At 48.5% G+C, this 18165-nt stretch overlaps 1 protein-coding gene across 2 annotated transcripts in view; it reads left to right on the top strand.

Annotated features, from left to right (window-relative positions):
• Positions 1-18165, top strand: part of ACAN (aggrecan) — a 47241-nt gene that overhangs the window by 22288 nt on the left and 6788 nt on the right. For both annotated transcript variants that reach the window (XM_042039150.1, XM_042039149.1), the window contains exons 3-12: positions 6-377; positions 1036-1210; positions 1739-1866; positions 2462-2755; positions 4487-5026; positions 5519-5693; positions 6085-6212; positions 6332-6625; positions 6789-6980; positions 7101-10292. In XM_042039150.1, coding sequence (XP_041895084.1) covers positions 6-377; positions 1036-1210; positions 1739-1866; positions 2462-2755; positions 4487-5026; positions 5519-5693; positions 6085-6212; positions 6332-6625; positions 6789-6980; positions 7101-10292 — 5490 coding nt within the window. The remainder of the gene's footprint in view (positions 1-5; positions 378-1035; positions 1211-1738; positions 1867-2461; positions 2756-4486; positions 5027-5518; positions 5694-6084; positions 6213-6331; positions 6626-6788; positions 6981-7100; positions 10293-18165) is intronic.

Genomic DNA, 18165 nt, shown 5'->3' with positions numbered 1-18165 from the left:
GGCAGACAGTAGTGATGGCCTGGAAGTCAAGATACCTGAGCAGTCTCCCCTGCGTGTTACCCTGGGAAGCTCCCTGAACATCCCGTGTTACTTCAACATCCCAGAAGAGCAGGACACCAGTGTCATGCTGACCCCGCGGATCAAATGGAGCAAGCTCTCCAACGGCACCGAAGTTGTCCTGCTGGTGGCCACCGGTGGGAAAATCCGGCTCAACAGCGAGTACAGGGAGGCGATCTCCTTGCCCAACTACCCCGCCATCCCCACCGATGCCACGCTGGAGATCAAGGCGCTGAGATCCAACCACACGGGCATTTATCGCTGTGAAGTCATGTACGGGATTGAGGACAGACAAGACACAATAGAGGTCCTAGTGAAAGGTGGGATCCTGCCCTTGCTCTTTTCTCTCAGTGTGCTGCTGCTTGGCCTGGGTGGAAGGGAGGAAGAGGTACATGGGTAGAGGAGGCACTGCTCTCATAGGAATAATGACCCTTTCTCTCAGGTCACAGATAAGGTGATGGGTGGGTGAGCAGAAGCCACGGGCCAAGCATTTATTTTAGCAGGCTAGGACCAGACTAAACAAACCAGTAAAATGACTCATGGCAGAATATGGCAAGAAAATGACTCTTGTGGTAGAAGGTGAGTTACAGAAACAGCAAGATGACATCCTTGACAGGAGTTGGTACTGGATACACTGCGCTATTACTCAAGCGGGTAAAGCTGGAACGGAGCCTTTATCAGACCTTTAATTTCTCCCAAACATTTTAGGAGATGGGATGCCCTCATCTGGAGAATTGGGCTGTTCCAGAAAAACTTCCATTGCCGTATTGCAAAGCCTATCCTAGTAATAGGTGGATAAGATAATGAAAGTTTTGTACAATCCTTCTCTTTTATGTGGTTTTTGCTTTCTGTATAAGACAGGGAGACAGCTTCCACTGCAGGACTGTACAGGATGAGGTTTATTTTTGCCTTTTTCTTGTGCCTTCTCTGGAAGGTGAGGGGCTGGTGATTGTGAGTGATGGCCATCATCTTTTCCAGGCATCGTATTCCACTACAGAGCAATCTCCACAAGGTACACCCTGAGCTTCGAGAAGGCAAAGCAGGCCTGTGTCCAGAACAGCGCTGTCATCGCTACCCCCGAGCAGCTGCAGGCTGCCTACGAGGATGGGTACGAGCAGTGTGATGCTGGCTGGCTGGCTGATCAGACTGTCAGGTGAGAAGCCATGCAGGGAAGGGAAAGCCACAGCAGGGTCATTAGGGAAGGACTTCTGTAATGAAGCCACCAAGTGAAAATGGTTGTTAATAGCAGCTGCTGTAACTGCTGGTGTGCAGAGGGAGGTAGTGGATTGCAAGCTATTCTCTGCCAGAGGGGAGTCTCTAGTGGGAAAGCAGAGTGACCACTGCCCTCCTCAGCTGGTGGTGACAACTGAGTGGACAATGGCTTAATTCTTATCTTCCATCTTCCCTGAACAAAACTAGTGCTGTGCCAAGATGCACAAATGTGGCTCAACCAGACCAAGCTGTGCATCCCCCACTGGGGAGGCTCCTTGTCTTGATGTCTTTGGTCAGTGCTCCAAGGACGATCAGAGTGAGGGCAGGACGGCAGATCATCCTTCCCCTTCCCCATAACCCAGGAAAAGCCATAAATAACCACACTGGGCAGTGCCCTGCAGCTCCCTCCCAGCCTCCTGTGGCTGCCAGGGTCCTGCCCCTTACTCCTTATCCACAATCTCTCCTTCAGGTACCCCATCCACTGGCCCCGGGAGCGCTGCTATGGTGACAAGGACGAATTTCCAGGAGTGAGGACCTACGGTGTCCGTGAGCCAGATGAAACCTATGATGTTTACTGCTATGCAGAGCAAATGCAAGGTGATTTGTGGCTTTTGTTGCCACTAGACACAGAAGCAGCCAGAGCCCTGATCATGCCTAGACTGAACAACTGCAAATACAGAGGCAATGGGCCTAGGGAAAAGACAGGTCAAAGCTGGAAAAGCACATACCCCGGCCAGGCCAGATGTTCTCTACAGTCTCTTTATTAGACCTTGGACAATTTTAATGTCAAATGACTAATGCAGTTCAGAGGGTGGAGTCCGTCTAACCTCCACCAGAGTCCACGCCATCCTGCCTGGTCAGCCATTTGAGTGTGTGACATTCAGAGGTGCCAATCACTCATACTTATGACAGGGATCCATTGATGTTCAGCAGAACAGAACTGCAATTGTCCTTTATCTCCCTCTTGCCCTGTGGCCCCAGCTCGTGTGGTACGTTTTGCTCCACCCTGCATTTGGTCTGTAAGAATCACTTCATTCTGGTTTACAAAGTCACCAACATGGAGTGGCATTTCACCTCTAAGACACAGGATTCTTCATCTTATCCAAACTCTCAGGAGTGGGAAGGGGATAGAAAGGGAATCGGGATTAAATTCTACAGGTAATTCCTGTGCTAATGGATGATGTGATTGCAGGCAAAGTCTTCTATGCCACTGCCCCGGAGAAGTTCACCTTCCAAGAAGCTTTCGAGAAATGCCGCAGCTTGGGAGCGCGCTTGGCCACCACGGGAGAGCTGTACCTGGCCTGGAAGGACGGCATGGACATGTGCAGCGCGGGCTGGCTGGCCGACCGCAGCGTCCGCTACCCCATCTCCAGAGCACGGCCCAACTGCGGGGGCAACCTGGTGGGCGTGAGGACGGTGTACCTGTACATCAACCAGACGGGGTACCCGCACCCCGACTCCCGCTACGACGCCATCTGCTACAGCGGTGAGTGCTCGGGGCTGCGGGACTAAGCAGCACCTCTGCACACCAGCCAGCAGGAGCTCCCTGGCCTGAGACAACCTCTTGCTTCTTTGTTGTTGGAGTTTTTTAAAAAAAGAAATAGAGAGGGAGAAAGCAGGTTTGGCAAAGGACAAAATCGTCTGCTTGTGTTCAGATAGAAAGCAGATCCAGAAAGGCTGCTTGACCTGTGCATAGAGGGCTCTGTGGAGGTGGGTGTAACACAGCCTGCTTCTCTCCAATCCTCCCACACCCTCCTGCTTTTATAGCTCTCCTGGAGACACAAGGCAGAGTTCAGGTGCTTCATATACAAGACTTTGAATGCTGGAGAACGAAGCAAAGGAGAAAGAGGGCAGGTCTGACCCTGAAAATGTGTGTAGTGATGAGATGTGATGTGGTACAGATGCGTGACTGAGTTTCCATGCTGGGATAAATCTGAGACTGACACAGTCTCTGGGAATCGTGGATCAAAACTGCACCTAGGAAGTGAAGAGCATCCCAGATACTCCCTCTTTCTTCTAAGTGCACACTTCTTCCTGCAGCAAGAGGGGAAAACACAGTAATATGTGGTCTATTCGGGGCAACTAGCCAGAGGCCAACAATTCAAATAGGATTGCCATGGTTAAAAAAATAACAATATTTTAAAATATGTGTTGAAACCCTTCTGAACAGATCTGTTGTGCCCAGATCCATGTCCCAGACCCTTGGAGGTACCTAGTTATGAGGCCAAGTTAAGGACTGGTCCACCAAGCCACAGCCTTCTGGTTATCTCAGGGTTCGCATCTGAAACTGCTGCATGTTGTCAGTCCTTGTCTGAGCATCTTTATAGAAATCTCTGAATCCCTTGAGATCTGAAAGGTACTGGCTAAAATGAACTAGCAGTAAAATGGAGTTGTACATAGAGCAGGGAAAGCAGTATCAGAGGAAAACCCAGGCATTGCCTCATAGTTTTCCCCTCCCCAGCCAAGACCTGCCTTGCTACATATCCAAGATGAGATCCATCCCTCTGTTACCTGCCCTCACAGTTCTGTTTCATGCTGCTCTGTAAACCACTGTCCTTGTTGTCAGCTCAATGCCATGTTAAGCACGTTCTCCTAGACCCAAGGGATGTGACTTGAGCAGGAAAGTGACTTGGGAGGGGAAAGGTGGGAGCTGTTTGAATGTATTTGGTACAGCAAGTGGCCTTGGCTGTCCTGGCAATGGGGTTAGGATGCTTACATGGGATGAGCTCTTAAGTCGTCACGTGGGCAGAGCAGAAGGAGATCACGATCCTGGTGAGGCTTCACGCACTGGGTGTGAGGATCTAGCTGTCCTTCTCCCACGGCTCAGACAGAGCTGCTGTGGAGGTTATCCAAGCCCCCCGACCTCCCTCCGTCCACCTTAACTTCCTTGCAGCAGGCACTAGAGGTCAGTACAGACTTGGATATGGGCAAGGTGATCCCGGCAAGGAGAACTGGCAGGCTAGCGGGGAGTGTCCCCGCTGATGAACCAGATTTGGAGAATGAGGTGGCTCGGTGCTTCTTGACCATGCCCTGCGTGCTGAGGCGTTGTAGAGAGCCACAGTGGAGGAAGGAAAACCATTTCTTTTACCAAACTCTCATGATTTTCCTAATCCCCTCAGAGCCAGTAAATACCCAGCTGCTTCTCGGAAGCAGCGCCAGCACAGTTCACCTCATCAGACTGACCTTGTCCTCTCTGCTGCTTTGTGTCCTGATGCAGGGGATGACATTGAGAGCCTGGTCCCAGGGCAGTTCATCGACGAGATAGGGAGCGAGCTGGGCAGCGCTTTCACTGTCCAGACTGTCACCCAGACCGAGGTGGAGCTGCCTCTGTCACGCAATGCCACGGAGGAGGAGGCCCGCGGCAGCATTGCCACCCTGGAGCCCATTGAGATCACCCCCACCGCCACCAGGCTGTATGAGGGCTTCACTGCCCTGCCCGATCTCTTCACCACCGCTGTCACAGTACAGACAGCTGCCACAGAGGAGGAAAATGTGACCAGGGAGGATGTCACAGCGGTCTGGACTGTCCCTGAAGAGGCCACCACCATAGACTTAGGCACTGCCATCACCACTGTAGCCTTAGGCACTGCTGGTACCACCGAAACAGCAGAGGTGAGCTCAGTGGAAGAGTTCCTGGGGGTGACTGCCACACCAGGACTGGAGTCTGCCTCGGCATTCACAGTGGAAGATCAACTTGTGCGAGTGACAGCTGCCCCCGGTGCTGGTCACCTCCCCGAGCAGCCCATCTCCCCCACAGGTAAGTCACCAGGTCTCTGAGAAGCCTGAAGGTCAGCTCATTCTAGAGGTAACCATTCAGCTGAAAACAGCCTGGGTTTCTGCCATCCCAGAGGGCATCCAGGTCCCTAGAGGTGCACAGGCCTTTTTGGGGTCAGGGACAGGCTGAGCGCCTCCACCACAGTAGGGCAGGAGGGGAGACAAGGCTGTGGGCCACCCCATAATGTGATGACCAGGACTTGGGCTGCAGTGGTCACACTCTGCTCTCCCATATGCAGCTGACTCCAGGAAAGGGGAAAGTCAAGGCAGGAAGACCTTAGAGGAGGGCTAGATAGATACCTAGAACATCACCCTCAGTGGCAGCAGAACTCCATGAATGAGGCATCTCCACCACAGAAACTTTAAGAGGGCCTGGCTCTCACACTGGTTTTTGGAAGACCCTTTCTGGTCATGCATCTTAGTGCAGGGGGGTCCTGTACCTGCTGTCTCACCACTCAATCTTCTCTTCCCCCAGGTGTGGTGTTTCACTACCGTGCAGCCACCAGCAGATACGCCTTCTCCTTCGTCCAAGCCCAGAAGGCCTGCCTGGAGAACAGTGCCGTGATTGCCACCCCCCAGCAGCTCCAGGCTGCCTACGAGGCTGGCTTCGACCAGTGTGATGCTGGCTGGCTGCGGGACCAGACAGTCAGGTAAAGTCACACTGACTTGGGGAAAACACCCCTCAAAATGACTATTCAGCCGTGACATTGAGGCTTTATTCTGGTCTATCCTGCTCCTCTCCTCATCAGCATCTAAAGCTTTGCTGACCCAAGATTGTCTCCAGTCCATGATACTCAGTGGCCACTAGACATGTTCTTGTCCACTTCTTTTCCTCATTTCCTCACCTGTGTATACATCTCGCACCAGTGAGCCCTCCTGGTGTGTAGGAAGAGTAGCAGGAAATTTGTATTTATTGCCTCGGGCTCTGAGCACCTCAAACAGTGAGGCGTTCGTGTCCTGCTCCCAAGCACATTGACGTTCTTCAGTCCTGGCTACATAAGATTGACCTCAGGTTACCTCCTCTCTTCCTTTTTTTGGTAGGTATCCCATTGTGAATCCCCGAAATAACTGCGTGGGAGACAAAGAGAACACTCCAGGCGTGCGGTCATACGGCATGCGCCCAGCTTCGGAGACCTACGACGTGTACTGCTACATCGACAGGCTCAAGGGTACATCCTCACCTTCCCTTAAGCACTGCTGTAGAGCAAAAATGTGCTCCACACCTCCACCTCTGTCTGTAGATGGCTGGGACACAGGGATTCACCCATTTTTCTCTCCCATCCCTCAGGCGATGTGTTCTTCGCGACTCAGCCAGAGCAGTTCACCTTCCAAGAAGCCCAGCAGTACTGTGAGAGCCAGAACGCCACGCTGGCCTCCGTTGGCCAGCTCCACGCCGCCTGGAAGCAGGGCCTGGACAGGTGCTACGCGGGCTGGTTGGCCGACGGCAGCCTGCGCTACCCCATCGTGAGCCCCCGCCCCGCCTGCGGCGGGGACGCACCGGGCGTCAGGACCCTGTACCAGCACCACAACCAGACGGGCTTCCCCGACCCGCTGTCCCGGCACCACGCCTTCTGCTTCAGAGGTACCCTCCCAGCCCCTGCAGGGTGCATAGACCTGTCTCCTCAGGGAAAGGGATTTCAAAAGGGAGGCAGGGCACGTTGGGGTGCTGGTTTGGGTGAGGCGCTTCGCCGGCATCTTGGATTGTGAATTTTTGGGAAGTACCTGCAATGCCTTTTTTGTTCCAGCTGTGCCTCCCGTGGAGGAGGAGGGAGTCACCCCGTTCTTTGAAGATGTGCTGGCAACACAAGTGATCCCTGGAGTGGAGGGGGTGCCCTCTGGGGAGGAGGCGACCGTGGAGATGGAGTCTGCCACTCAACCTGAGAATCAGACAGCCTGGGGAACAGAGGTCTTCCCAACCGATGTGTCACTGCTCTCAGGTGGGCTCAGAGCTTCCTTGTAGCCTCTGTCATACAGGGCTGGTGACATGGGGTTGGGACACTTCCAAAACATAAATAATTTTTGCAACTCCTTCTCTTTGTTTGCTCTTTCTTTTCCAGTGAGTCCATCTGCTTTTCCTCCAGCTACCATAGTACCAGAGGAAACAAGTACCAATGCTTCCATCAGTGAAGTGTCAGGGGAGGTGATTGAATCTGGAGAGCATCAAGTCAGTGGTGAATCTTCAGCATCCGGGTGGGTACCTGCAGTCCCAGATACAAGCGGAGAACCAACTTCTGGCGTTTTTGAACTTAGCGGAGAGCACTCGGGGATTGGAGAGAGCGGATTACCATCAGTAGACCTGCATGCCAGTGGCTTCCCACCTGAAGAGAGTGGGCTGCCCTCAGGAGACCTGAGTGGTGTGCCTTCGGGCGTTGTTGATATCAGTGGCCTGCCTTCTGCAGAGGAGGAGATATTGGTGTCTATTTCAAGGATACCAGAAATTAGTGGGATGCCATCTGAAGTGGAAAGCAGCGGGCTGCCTTTTGGAGTGAGTGGAGAAATCTCTGGCACTGAGCTAGTCAGTGGCGTGTCATCTGGAGAGGAAAGTGGGCTCGCCTCTGGTTTTCCTACCATCTCTCTTGTGGATACCACATTAGTGGAAGTTGTAACAGCAGTGCCAGAACGGCGAGAGGAGGGAAAAGGCTCCATCGGAGTCAGCGGTGAAGGAGATCTGTCAGGGCTCCCATCCTCTGAGTGGGACAGCAGTGGTGGAATCCAAGGCTTACCCTCAGGAGCTGAGCCCAGCGGGGAGCCCTCTGGGGTACCCGAGCTCAGCGGGCTGCCCTCGGGAGGGTCTGAGCTGAGCGAGTTGCCCTCAGGACTGGATGCCAGTGGAGAACCATCTGGAACACATGAGACCAGTGGCCTGGTGGACCTAAGTGGCCTTCCCTCTGGTACTGATGGAAGCAGCGAAGCCTCTGGCATTACCTTTGTAGATGCCACTCTGCAGGAAGTGACAACAACCCCGCCAATTATAGGAGCCGAAGCAAAAGAGACTTTGGAAACAAGTGGATTGCCTTCAGGAGGTGAAGATGCGTCAGGCACGGTATCTGGGAGCTTAGACATCAGTGGTGAGCCTTCTGGGCAGGTAGACTTTGGTGGGAGTGTTTCTGGAGTGCTGGAGATGAGCGGATATCCGAGTGGAGTGACGGACAGCAGCGGAGACATCTCTGGAGTTGATGTCACCAGTGGTCTGCTGTCTGGAGAGGAAAGTGGACTCACCTCTGGTTTTCCCACTGTCTCTCTTGTGGATACCACTTTGGTGGAAGTTGTAACACAGACATCAGTGGCGCAAGAAGTGGGAGAAGGACCGTCTGGGATGATAGAAATCAGTGGATTTACTTCTAGAGACAGAGGACTCTCTGGAGAGGGGTCTGGAGCTGTGGAGTTTAGTGGGTTTCCTTCAGGGGCAGGAGACTTGAGTGGAGAGCCATCTGGAGTCCCATACATCAGTGGAGACTTTTCTGGAGCCACAGATCTAAGTGGACAGTCTTCAGCAGTGACTGATATTAGTGGGGAGGCCTCAGGGCTCCCAGGAGTCACTTTAGTCACTTCTGATTTAGTAGAAGTGGTGACAAGACCAACAGTGTCACAGGAACTGGGTGGGGAAACTGCCACATTTCCCTACAGTTTGGGGCCAAGCGGTGAAGCCTCTGCATCTGGCGAACTAAGTGGGGAAACATCTGCTCTGCCAGAAGGTGCTCTAGAAACATCAACAGCTTATGAAATCAGTGGGGAAACATCTGCATTTCCTGAAACTGGTGTAGAAACTTCCACGATTCATGAAATCAGTGGGGAGACATCTGCATTTCCCGAATTTAACACAGAAACATCAACAATTCAAGAAATCAGTGGGGAAACCTCTGCATTTCCTGAAATTGTCACAGAAACATCCACAAGTCAGGAAGCCAGAGGTGAAACATCTGGCTATCCTGAAATTATCATAGAAGCATCCACAGGTCAAGAAGTAAGTGGGGAAACCTCTGCGTTTCCTGAAAGCAGCACTGAAACATCCACAATACAAGAAATCAGTGGGGAAACATCTGCATTTCCTGAAATTAGAATAGAAACCTCCACAAGTCAAGACATCAGTGGGGAAACGTCTGCTTTTCCTGAAATTAGAATAGAAACTTTCACAAGCCAAGAGGCCAGGGGTGAAATATCTGGGTATCCTGAAATTAGCATAGAAACTTCGACGGTCCATGAAACCAGTGGAGAAACATCTGCCTTTCCTGAAATCAGCATAGAAACTTCCACAGTGCATGAAATTAGTGGAGAAAGTTCTGCCTTTCCTGAAATTAGAATAGAAACATACACAAATCAAGAAGCCAGGGGTGAAACATCTGCCTACCCAGAAATTAGCATAGAAACTTCAACAGTCCATGAAACCAGTGGGGAAACTTCTGCCTTTCCTGAAATCAGCATAGAAACTTCGACGGTCCATGAAATCAGTGGGGAAATGTCCTCCTTTCCTGAAATTAGCATAGAAACTTCGACAGTCCATGAAACCAGTGGTGAAATACCTGTATTTCCTGAAATTAGAATAGAAACCTCCACAGGTGAAGAAGTTCGAGGCGAAACATCTGCATTTCCTGAGATTAGCATAGAAACTTCTACAGTCCATGACATCAGTGGGGAGACATCTGCATTCCCTGAGTTTGGCATAGAGACACCAACAAGTCAAGAACCCAGGGGTGAAACATCTGCCTATCCTGAAATTTTCATAGAAACATCCACAGTTCAAGAAGTCAGTGGGGAAACTTCTGCGTTTCCTGAAATCAGCATAGGAACAACCACAAGTCAAGAAGCCCGAGGTGAAATATTTCCTGAGATCAGCATAGAAGCATCCACAGTCCCTGAAACCAGTGGGGAAGCTTCTACAATGCCTGCTGCTAACATTAAAACAGCTGCCACATCTTTGGCCAGTGGGGAGCCCTTTGGTACTCCTGAGGAGAAGGAGGTTCCTGACGCAACATCTGGAGCTGTGACACACTCGATCACAGGCTTTTCAGGGGAAGCCTCTGTCCCAGACATTGTAATTGGTACCAGGACTCCAGATGTTGAACCAGCACAGGGACTCAGGAACCTTGAAGAGGCTCAGCTTGAAATAGAGCCTTCCCCTCCTGCGGTGTCAGGACAAGAGACGGAGACAGCTGTTGCTCCAGACAATCCCCATCTGCTGGCCACCACCACTGCTGCCCTGCCTCAAGTCTCACAAGAAGCAATTGACGCATTAGGACCCACTACAGAAGGTAACATATGTCTCATATGGAAGGGAAAGCTTTGTGGAAGGGAAGGAGGGGACATAGCTGTCACCTTTTTTGGTTTTTACACAGCAGAGAACACTAACACAGAAGCAGACTTGAGCAGAACCTTGTTCTGATGGAAACCCATAAACATGGGGTTTTCCACAGGTCATGATCGTAGAATCATAGAATTGTTTAAGTTGAAAAAGACCTTTATGATCATCGAGTCCAACCATTAACCCAGCACTGCCAAGTCCACCACTAACCCATGTCCCTCAGTGCCACCTCTACATGTCTTTTAAATCCCTCCAGGGATGGTGGCTCAACCTTTTCCCTGGGCAGCCTGTTCCAGTGTTCCACAGAATGGCTCCCCCTGCCAGAGATTCCAGCCCTGCATGCAGTTGAGAAGTTGGAAAAGATGGGCTGCAAGTCTCAGTCCTGTTCTGTTTCTCTTTCCATGGTGGTCTGTCTTGCTGCCTATAGCCCTAAGTATTGCTCAGCATGTGGCCACCCTTTGGTCTGTGTCTTACCCTGCTCTCTGCAGCTAGAGTGGGATAAACATGTGAGATACTGCTCAGAGCATCACTAGCTTTTGTCAGCTCTGTTGATAAATGCCCTTCTCTCCACCCTGCCTTTTTAGTGTTTTAGTGCTCTGTCTTTGGTTGGGCCCCTTGTTGCCAAGTACAAACAGACACAATAGTGAAGCCTGATTAACCATTTATGGTGAAAACACTCTCCTGGCATTCTGACGAGCATTCCCTGAGCAGAGTTCACATGCTGTGAAAGCATTAGTGCACTGCAGCGAGAAGAAAAACAAAATGCAAGACATTGTGCCTCTTGGCCAAGGGAGGTGCCCAGTCCTGGTAACACAGGATGTCCTGCAGCATCCCTGGACACAGCTTGGTTTCCCTTTGCTGCCATCAGGAGCTGGCACCTGGGGACAAGCCTCGTTTGAGAGCCATCAATGCTTGTGCTGTTGTGTGAGCATCCTGCATGTGCTCATTTCTCAAAGGGCCACATGTTCACGTAGGGCCACATGTTGCTTAAGTATGGTACAAAATGTATGTGGCAAGAGATTGGCACAGCTCCTTCCAGCAAAAGTGTCATCAATTCCACCCCTTCCCACATTACCTCCTAAACTGCTTCTTTTGGGTCAATTTACACCGTTCAGTGTAGATAGCTCTGGACTCAGGGTCGGTAAGTGCAGGGCTTTGTGAAGCTCAGCCCGGTTTCTAAAGTTATTTCCATCCCCAAAGCGTTTCCAATGAGTCACTGCATTTCCCTCTTCATCACTTCTCTCCCTCTGAGAGCACAGGTAATCACAAACCTTTGTTCAGCCCCATCACAGCACATCTGCGCTCCCCTCTGTCTGGGCTGAGCAGCTGCCCCGAGGATGCTGCAGGAGTGGGTGGGGACAAGTCAGCAGGGTCATTCCCACAGCACTGTTCAGCCTGGCACGGCATCCAGGGCTTAGCAGGATGGTGCAGGAGTTATGGACCCAAAAACCCTTCTTGCAAAAGTAGGCTCTGCTTTTGGGCCGTGCCCACTGCCACGTCCAAGCCCAGAGACAAAAATAAGCCAGCAAAGGCAGCACTGAGGGGGAGGAAGGAAGCCAGTAAGGATCAGTAAAAATAAAAAAAAAAAAGTTTTTTTAAATACTGGCCTCAAAAAATGGTTTTATTCCACTGCTTTTTCTTTTTAAAAATTAACCACAAGGCGATTGCCAGATTCCTCAGACCATTTGTTAGCCAACATTTTTGTGAAGGATTTTGAAAGAAAACCATGTGTTCAGCAGCTCATGTGTGAAGAAACTTGAAAAATATTCTGAAATTGGAATATATGTATTTGCAAGTCACAGACAGGACAATGAAGCAGCTGGGGTTTCTTAGCAAATGACAAGAGGTAAGCAACAACTGCATGAAGTTTAATTGTACACTTCATAAATTAGAAATGGGCTTGAGTACACGTGTACAGCTGGTACTCCCACCAGAGAAGATATTCTAGGGTAAAACTTCTCTTTTTATTGGTAAACTTTACTACAATGTCCCTAAAGGGTTAAATGCAGTCCAGGTCAGGGTATGAAGGAAGCTCATACAGGTGGCAAAAAAGTGTATTGACCATGAACTCAGAACCGCTCTGCAACAAGGCAAACCTCTTCTAGAGAATTACAGCAAAGAGATGACAAAAGAAAAAAAAAAAAAAAGAAAGAAGCAGAAAAAGAATCCTGGGCTTCCTTTTTTGGGTTGTTACTTTTTACAGAGCCCTGGGGATTCTGAACATGGAAAGTCTACAAGGAAGAACCCAAAATGCCATTTCCCATGTTGTGGCTGCCTTTTCACTTGAAGCTTCCCAGTCTTGAAACTTAGCTCTTGCAAAAAAAAAAAAAAATCAGTTCTTGCAAAAAAAAATCAGTTCTTATATCCATGCCTTGTGCTGTGCTCAGGATTTGTAGGATGCAACGGGTGCCCATGAAGTGCAATGGATTTTGACTGGCATTAAAGCACGGGTGAAGCTGGTTCAGCTTTGCAGGAGCTCAGGGTGAGGAACAGGAAGGAATGTGGCTTTTGCCCTCTGGGCCTGTCGTTGGAGGGTTCCAGTTAGATCCAGCAGTCTGCTTAATGGGATGATTCAAGAAGAATGATATTATTCTGCTCTGTAGCCTAAAAGTATCTCTAAAAGCCAGAGCCAGAAGACTGAAGATTAACACTTGCAGTGCCAGTATGTTTTCGTATTTACCCAAATTGAAGGCTATGCGTGTACATGTCTTCAGTCAGCATTTGATTCCTTCATGAGGACAGGGACCCCACAGGCTGAAAGAATTGTCCATAGGCTTGGCTTCCTCTCCCAGGGTTTTGCCAACTCAGTGGGTCTTTTTGCTTCTGGTAGCATTTGAAGATAAATAATTATTAGCTGAAAGAACATGCTGGCACTTCAGTGAAAGGCTGCGGTTTGGAGCACTCTGGCCAGTCAGTGACGTAAAAACTTCGCTCCAGTTGTGGGGGAAAAGAGAAATGTGCTGAAATGGCATCTATTTATGTTAAGTTTTGCTTGTCTCTGGTGAACAAGTCCATGAAGTCTGTTGCCTACAGCCCCACACAGCAGAAGGTTAGAATACAAATGAGGAAAGGTCTTAATGGGCTTTCCTTATGCTTCACCACATGGAAGTAGGAGGGACTGAGTTTTGTTAGTCCAGAGAAAATCATCCAGAAAAAAAAGTCAAGAAAATATTCACCTGATTCAGAATGCTTCACCCAATGTGGAACACCAATTATGCTCTCAAGAAGGAGATGGAGGTACCAGTCCTGGCTGAGAGGCACAGACCCCTTTGTGGCTGAGCAGATGCTTGGATGTCTCCTGGACACACTGTCTGCTTTGCACCAGAAGTTAATTTGTTTAAAAAAACCTTCATGTGCAGAGGTAACCTACAGTCTTGGACTAGTGTTATTTACATATCCATTAACTTTTGCATATAATATTTAGGAGACAGAGATATCCAAGTTTCCTGAGCTCTTTTTCCATAAGAGCATTGGACAAGTTGAAGGTTCCAGCAGATCAACAGGTCCTCCTGGAAACTCGATGATATTTAGTAGAATAGAGATTTTAAAGCTGCAGCAACTCCTGCCCCTTCTGCTGCATGGAGACTTCGGTTCAATTATTGTAGTTAATTATTTTAATGACTTAATTGCTCATTGTAAGTCAGCAACTGGCTATGTGATGTTCAATACTAGCATTTAACTTAAAATGTGAGAGAACTGGTTTCTCCAACTCCTCCTATTCTTTTCTTCTAGGAGTCACCCTACAATTGCTCCAATGTTTTTCTTTGATGTTTGAGCTATCAGATCAGTAGTTCAAACTTCCCAGCAGACTCTGAAAAGCAAATTTAATTTGTACCTGGATTACTTTTTTCCCCAATCTCTAGGAGATAATTATCTAGTTCGTCTCTGATTCCCTGTTTGGATAATCGCACTTACAAAGAGGCCTATGAAGAAAGGGTGAGGGGCACAACAGGCACTCTTGGGCACCCTGAAAATGCCTTGCCCTTCTCTCTGACCTTTTTTTCTGCTCTGTGGAACAAAAACAGGAGGGTATAGAAATATTGTAGGGTGTGTTACTAAACCTGTTACTCACAGCTTCAGGAAAACTATAGTTTGTTCAGGGTTTGGGTGATAGCATCCTCTCTGCCCACCAGCTGCTTCTCCTTAGTAGATGTTTTAAACACAAAGCTGACCTTGTTTAATGCTCATCTTCCATACAGGCAGCCATGGAGAGAAATGCACAGACTGCACTGTTTTAGGAAATGGTAGTATTGTTTCTGGTATTGTTGTCTCAGCTTGAGATGAAGAATTTTAAAAGCATTTCCTTCTCACCACTGACACTGCATGTTCACTTGTACATGCCATTTCCCAACTAAGCAAAACCAGGGCCAATCTATTTTTCTTTCATTTCTGCCAGGTTTCTCTTCCCAATTTCCATGATCCAGTGCAACAAATTTTTTTCCAAAGGCACTGGGAGAACTATAGAATCATAAAATGATTAGGTTGGAAAGGACCTTAAAGATGATCTAGCTCAGACCTCCCCCCCACCATGGGCAGAGTGGACAAGAATATTTCTCTTGTTTTTAGTTGCACCAAAAGAAAATTTTTCTGACTAAATATAGTGTATATCTGGCAATGGAGAAGAAATCTTAGGAAGAAAATGGTGAAATTCAAACTTTGCATTGCAGCTGTGTAACTCCCTTTTTTTCTCCAGCCAACAGTTTACATTTTCCAGATGCAAGACCTGGTTTACATTGGCCATTTTGTTTTAATTGATTTATTTAAAAAAAAAAAATCTAAAAGTTAGACCTTGGGTCCTGTTAGTAGCAAAAAATAGAAACTGCTGTGACAGTAGAATTGAGGAATTTTTGCAACTTCTGGGCAGTAGTAAGTGCAGTACGAACCCTCTTTAGAAGAGCTGCTAATTCTGCATTATCCTCAAGGAGTGAGTTAATAACATGTTCTAACAGGGTTTCCTATTCTTGGCGTTTTCTCCCCGTCTTTGTTTTACAGCTCCCGCTCTTGAAAGCGAGGGCTGCCTCCCTCCTGCATTCCTCGACTGTCGCTGTCCTTTGTTAGCGCAGGGTAATAATAGAAGTGGTCTTGTCTCCTTGTCAGTTGATAAGCACTCGAGCTGCACCGCAAAGCAGAGCTGGCTGCTTGGATGGCTGCTCACCCAAGCAAATAAATAGCTCGTGTCTAAGATCCTTGAGTGTCAAGGTACCTGGCAGCCAGTGCTGCGGGAGTGGGGCTCGCTCCGTGCTGAGCAGAGCGGGCACACCTTGTGTGCTGCAGGCTTTGCAGCCGGCTGAAGAGGTGTGCAGTGATTTGCTGACCTCATCTAGCTCTCAACAATGTGGAAGTGGACACACTTATAGTATATAAAAGGCTATGAAGAAAATCGCTAAGTGTTTTCTGATAGATGCAAAATTTTTTTTTAAATGGAGTTCTCACCTCCTGTACATTACGTTTTTGGCTTAGACGCAGTATCCTAGAGACACCCACAAACCAATTTGCCAGGATTTCCAGAGGCAACATCACTGCCAATTTTACCATTTAGACCTTTCTTAAATACCTCTGAGATTCAGATTTTCTGGGAGGACCAGAATCAGCAACACTTTCTCCAACCTGACAGGTATATTTGAGTTTTCTGATATCAGCTTGGTGAGGTGATTCTACATCCAGGTGGAGAGAGGGTCACTGCCTCAACAGCCCAACAGGCAGAAGGGGAGTTTGGTGTTTACGATCATCACGTGTTTAAAACATCTTCTCTCCAGCCATTTGAAGCACAATTTTTGGAAAAAAACCTGTCTGTGTCTCACTTGTATTTGCTGTTTGTTTCTCCAGCATTACCTACAAGTACACACCCTTTCTCTATGTGTCATAGATAAAAATACATATGTGTATGTATGGAGAGATATGTAACATATATATTATAATCAGAGATTTGTTTTTACTGCATATATAATATATGCAACCATATTATATGTGATATCTGTAAAAGGAAACTGTTCCAATCTTATTTCCCAGCTGGAAATTTGTGGCAATGACTTTGCACATGTGTCCCTGCTCCCCCCTCCTCCAAGACTAGGGATGGCAGCACACAGCAGGTCTCCTTCATCTCAGAAGAGATCTTGGACACGCCAAGTTTTATTCCACATGGCTGAAGACAGCTGAAGGCTCATTATCCCCCACTAAACATTCAGCTTTAGCTCTTGTGTGTGCTTCCCTCCCACCTCTGCAGTGTTCTTTCCACTTCATGGAGCCTGACGAATGAAGGAAAGCCTTTCCTTACGTGTTCAGCTGGAGCCCACTGGAATCAACATGAACTTCTGCTGCCACTGCTGTCGGGAAGCCCAAAGGGCCTCTTGAGTTGCAATCACCCCTCAGGATTCCTCGTTTTTCTTTATGCTCTCTATCTTCTAGGAACTCCAAGTGTGACTAATAAGCAGTACTCAGCCAAGTTCAGCTCCTCTATTCTTCCTCTAGGCTTGTGACTCCCATTTTGTTCTGGAAAGTCTCAAAGTATTTACTAGTATCATGGAAACAGGAATTCTCTTCATGTTGCAGTGAACAAAGAAATCCAGAAAGCTCTTGTGACATTTAGAAGAGCAATCCAGAGTGAAAAATTCCTTCTCTCAGAGAAGAACTGCAAAACTGGAGTAAGAGGCTCATCAGCCATCTGAGGAATGATTTCACTGCTCACAGTGATACAGCCTAGAATAAAGATGACAATCTCCTTGCTCCAAAGCACGCACAGATTTACCATCCAAGGTCAGAAAGGATTTTTCCATCACTTAGGCACGTTACAGAACATGTCAGCTCTTAGAGGATATATCAGACCTTGGCCACTGAGTCACTAGACAGCCACAGGGGGTATAACACCCATCTGCTCTCTTGTGCCTGGGGACACTGAGCAGCTGGGCCTCAGCTCCAAGAAAACAATCTCCAACCAAATACAGCCCAGTCAGAAGATGAACACAGATCTTGGGGAGTCGCCGCTCTGCTCTGCTCTATTTCCACAGCCAGCATGTTTATCATCTTTGAAGGTTTCCTCACTAACCCTGTCATCCACAAGAAAAGCATGGAGAGTTAGTCATCACTTTTAAAGCCTTACATTTCTCCTCAGTGTGAAAGAAATGCTGTCTTGCCTGAGGATCTAACCAGGCATCATTTAATCCAACGAGAGTGGGTGTGTTCCCATTTTCTTCCTTAGTCTTCCTCCTTGTTTCTGAGCTGAATGTATCTGAAATCTTTCCATTCTGAATGACCCTTCTTCTGATTCCAAAGCTCTCTCCACCAAGATGGAGCCTGCAGCTGGAAAAGATGTACCAGCTTCTTCCATCCCCATCACAAGGAAAAGAGCACGTAGTGGGGACAGGTCTGGAGAAAATGGCACTGCACTCCAGTATCCCTCACCAAGGAAGAAGTGCCCATAGCCAGGCCTAAGATCCTCAAAGAGAAAAAGTTGAGGGTCTCCGAACCACCTTTGAACCCACTTTTTTCCTTCTCTTCACTTTCTTCATGTTCACTGACAAGAGATTTCTTGACGCGGACCTTCATCCAAATTATGGTTAGGAAGAAACTATTAGTGAGGATGGACAACCAGGAACACTGTCTGGTTAGGAGACAGAGATCTGTTTGAGGATGTTTCCATCACTTATGAGAATTCCACATTCTTCCTCATAGACCTTTACCTGGTGGAGACGTGGACACAAGTTTGCATGTTTGATGCATCAGGCAGAGACAGCAGACAAGGAAGAGTTCCCACAGCAAGTGCTGTGTGTTGGATACACCTTGCTGAGCTTGTTCTGATATCTTCAGAGTGGTGTTCAACCATAACA

The sequence above is a fragment of the Corvus kubaryi genome, unplaced genomic scaffold, assembly GCF_017639235.1.
Source record: "Corvus kubaryi isolate FWS band 111438036 unplaced genomic scaffold, C.kubaryi_AGA036_p1.0 37394, whole genome shotgun sequence".
Taxonomy (NCBI): Eukaryota; Metazoa; Chordata; class Aves; order Passeriformes; family Corvidae; genus Corvus; species Corvus kubaryi.
This window is presented reverse-complemented; position numbering and strand designations above follow the sequence as displayed.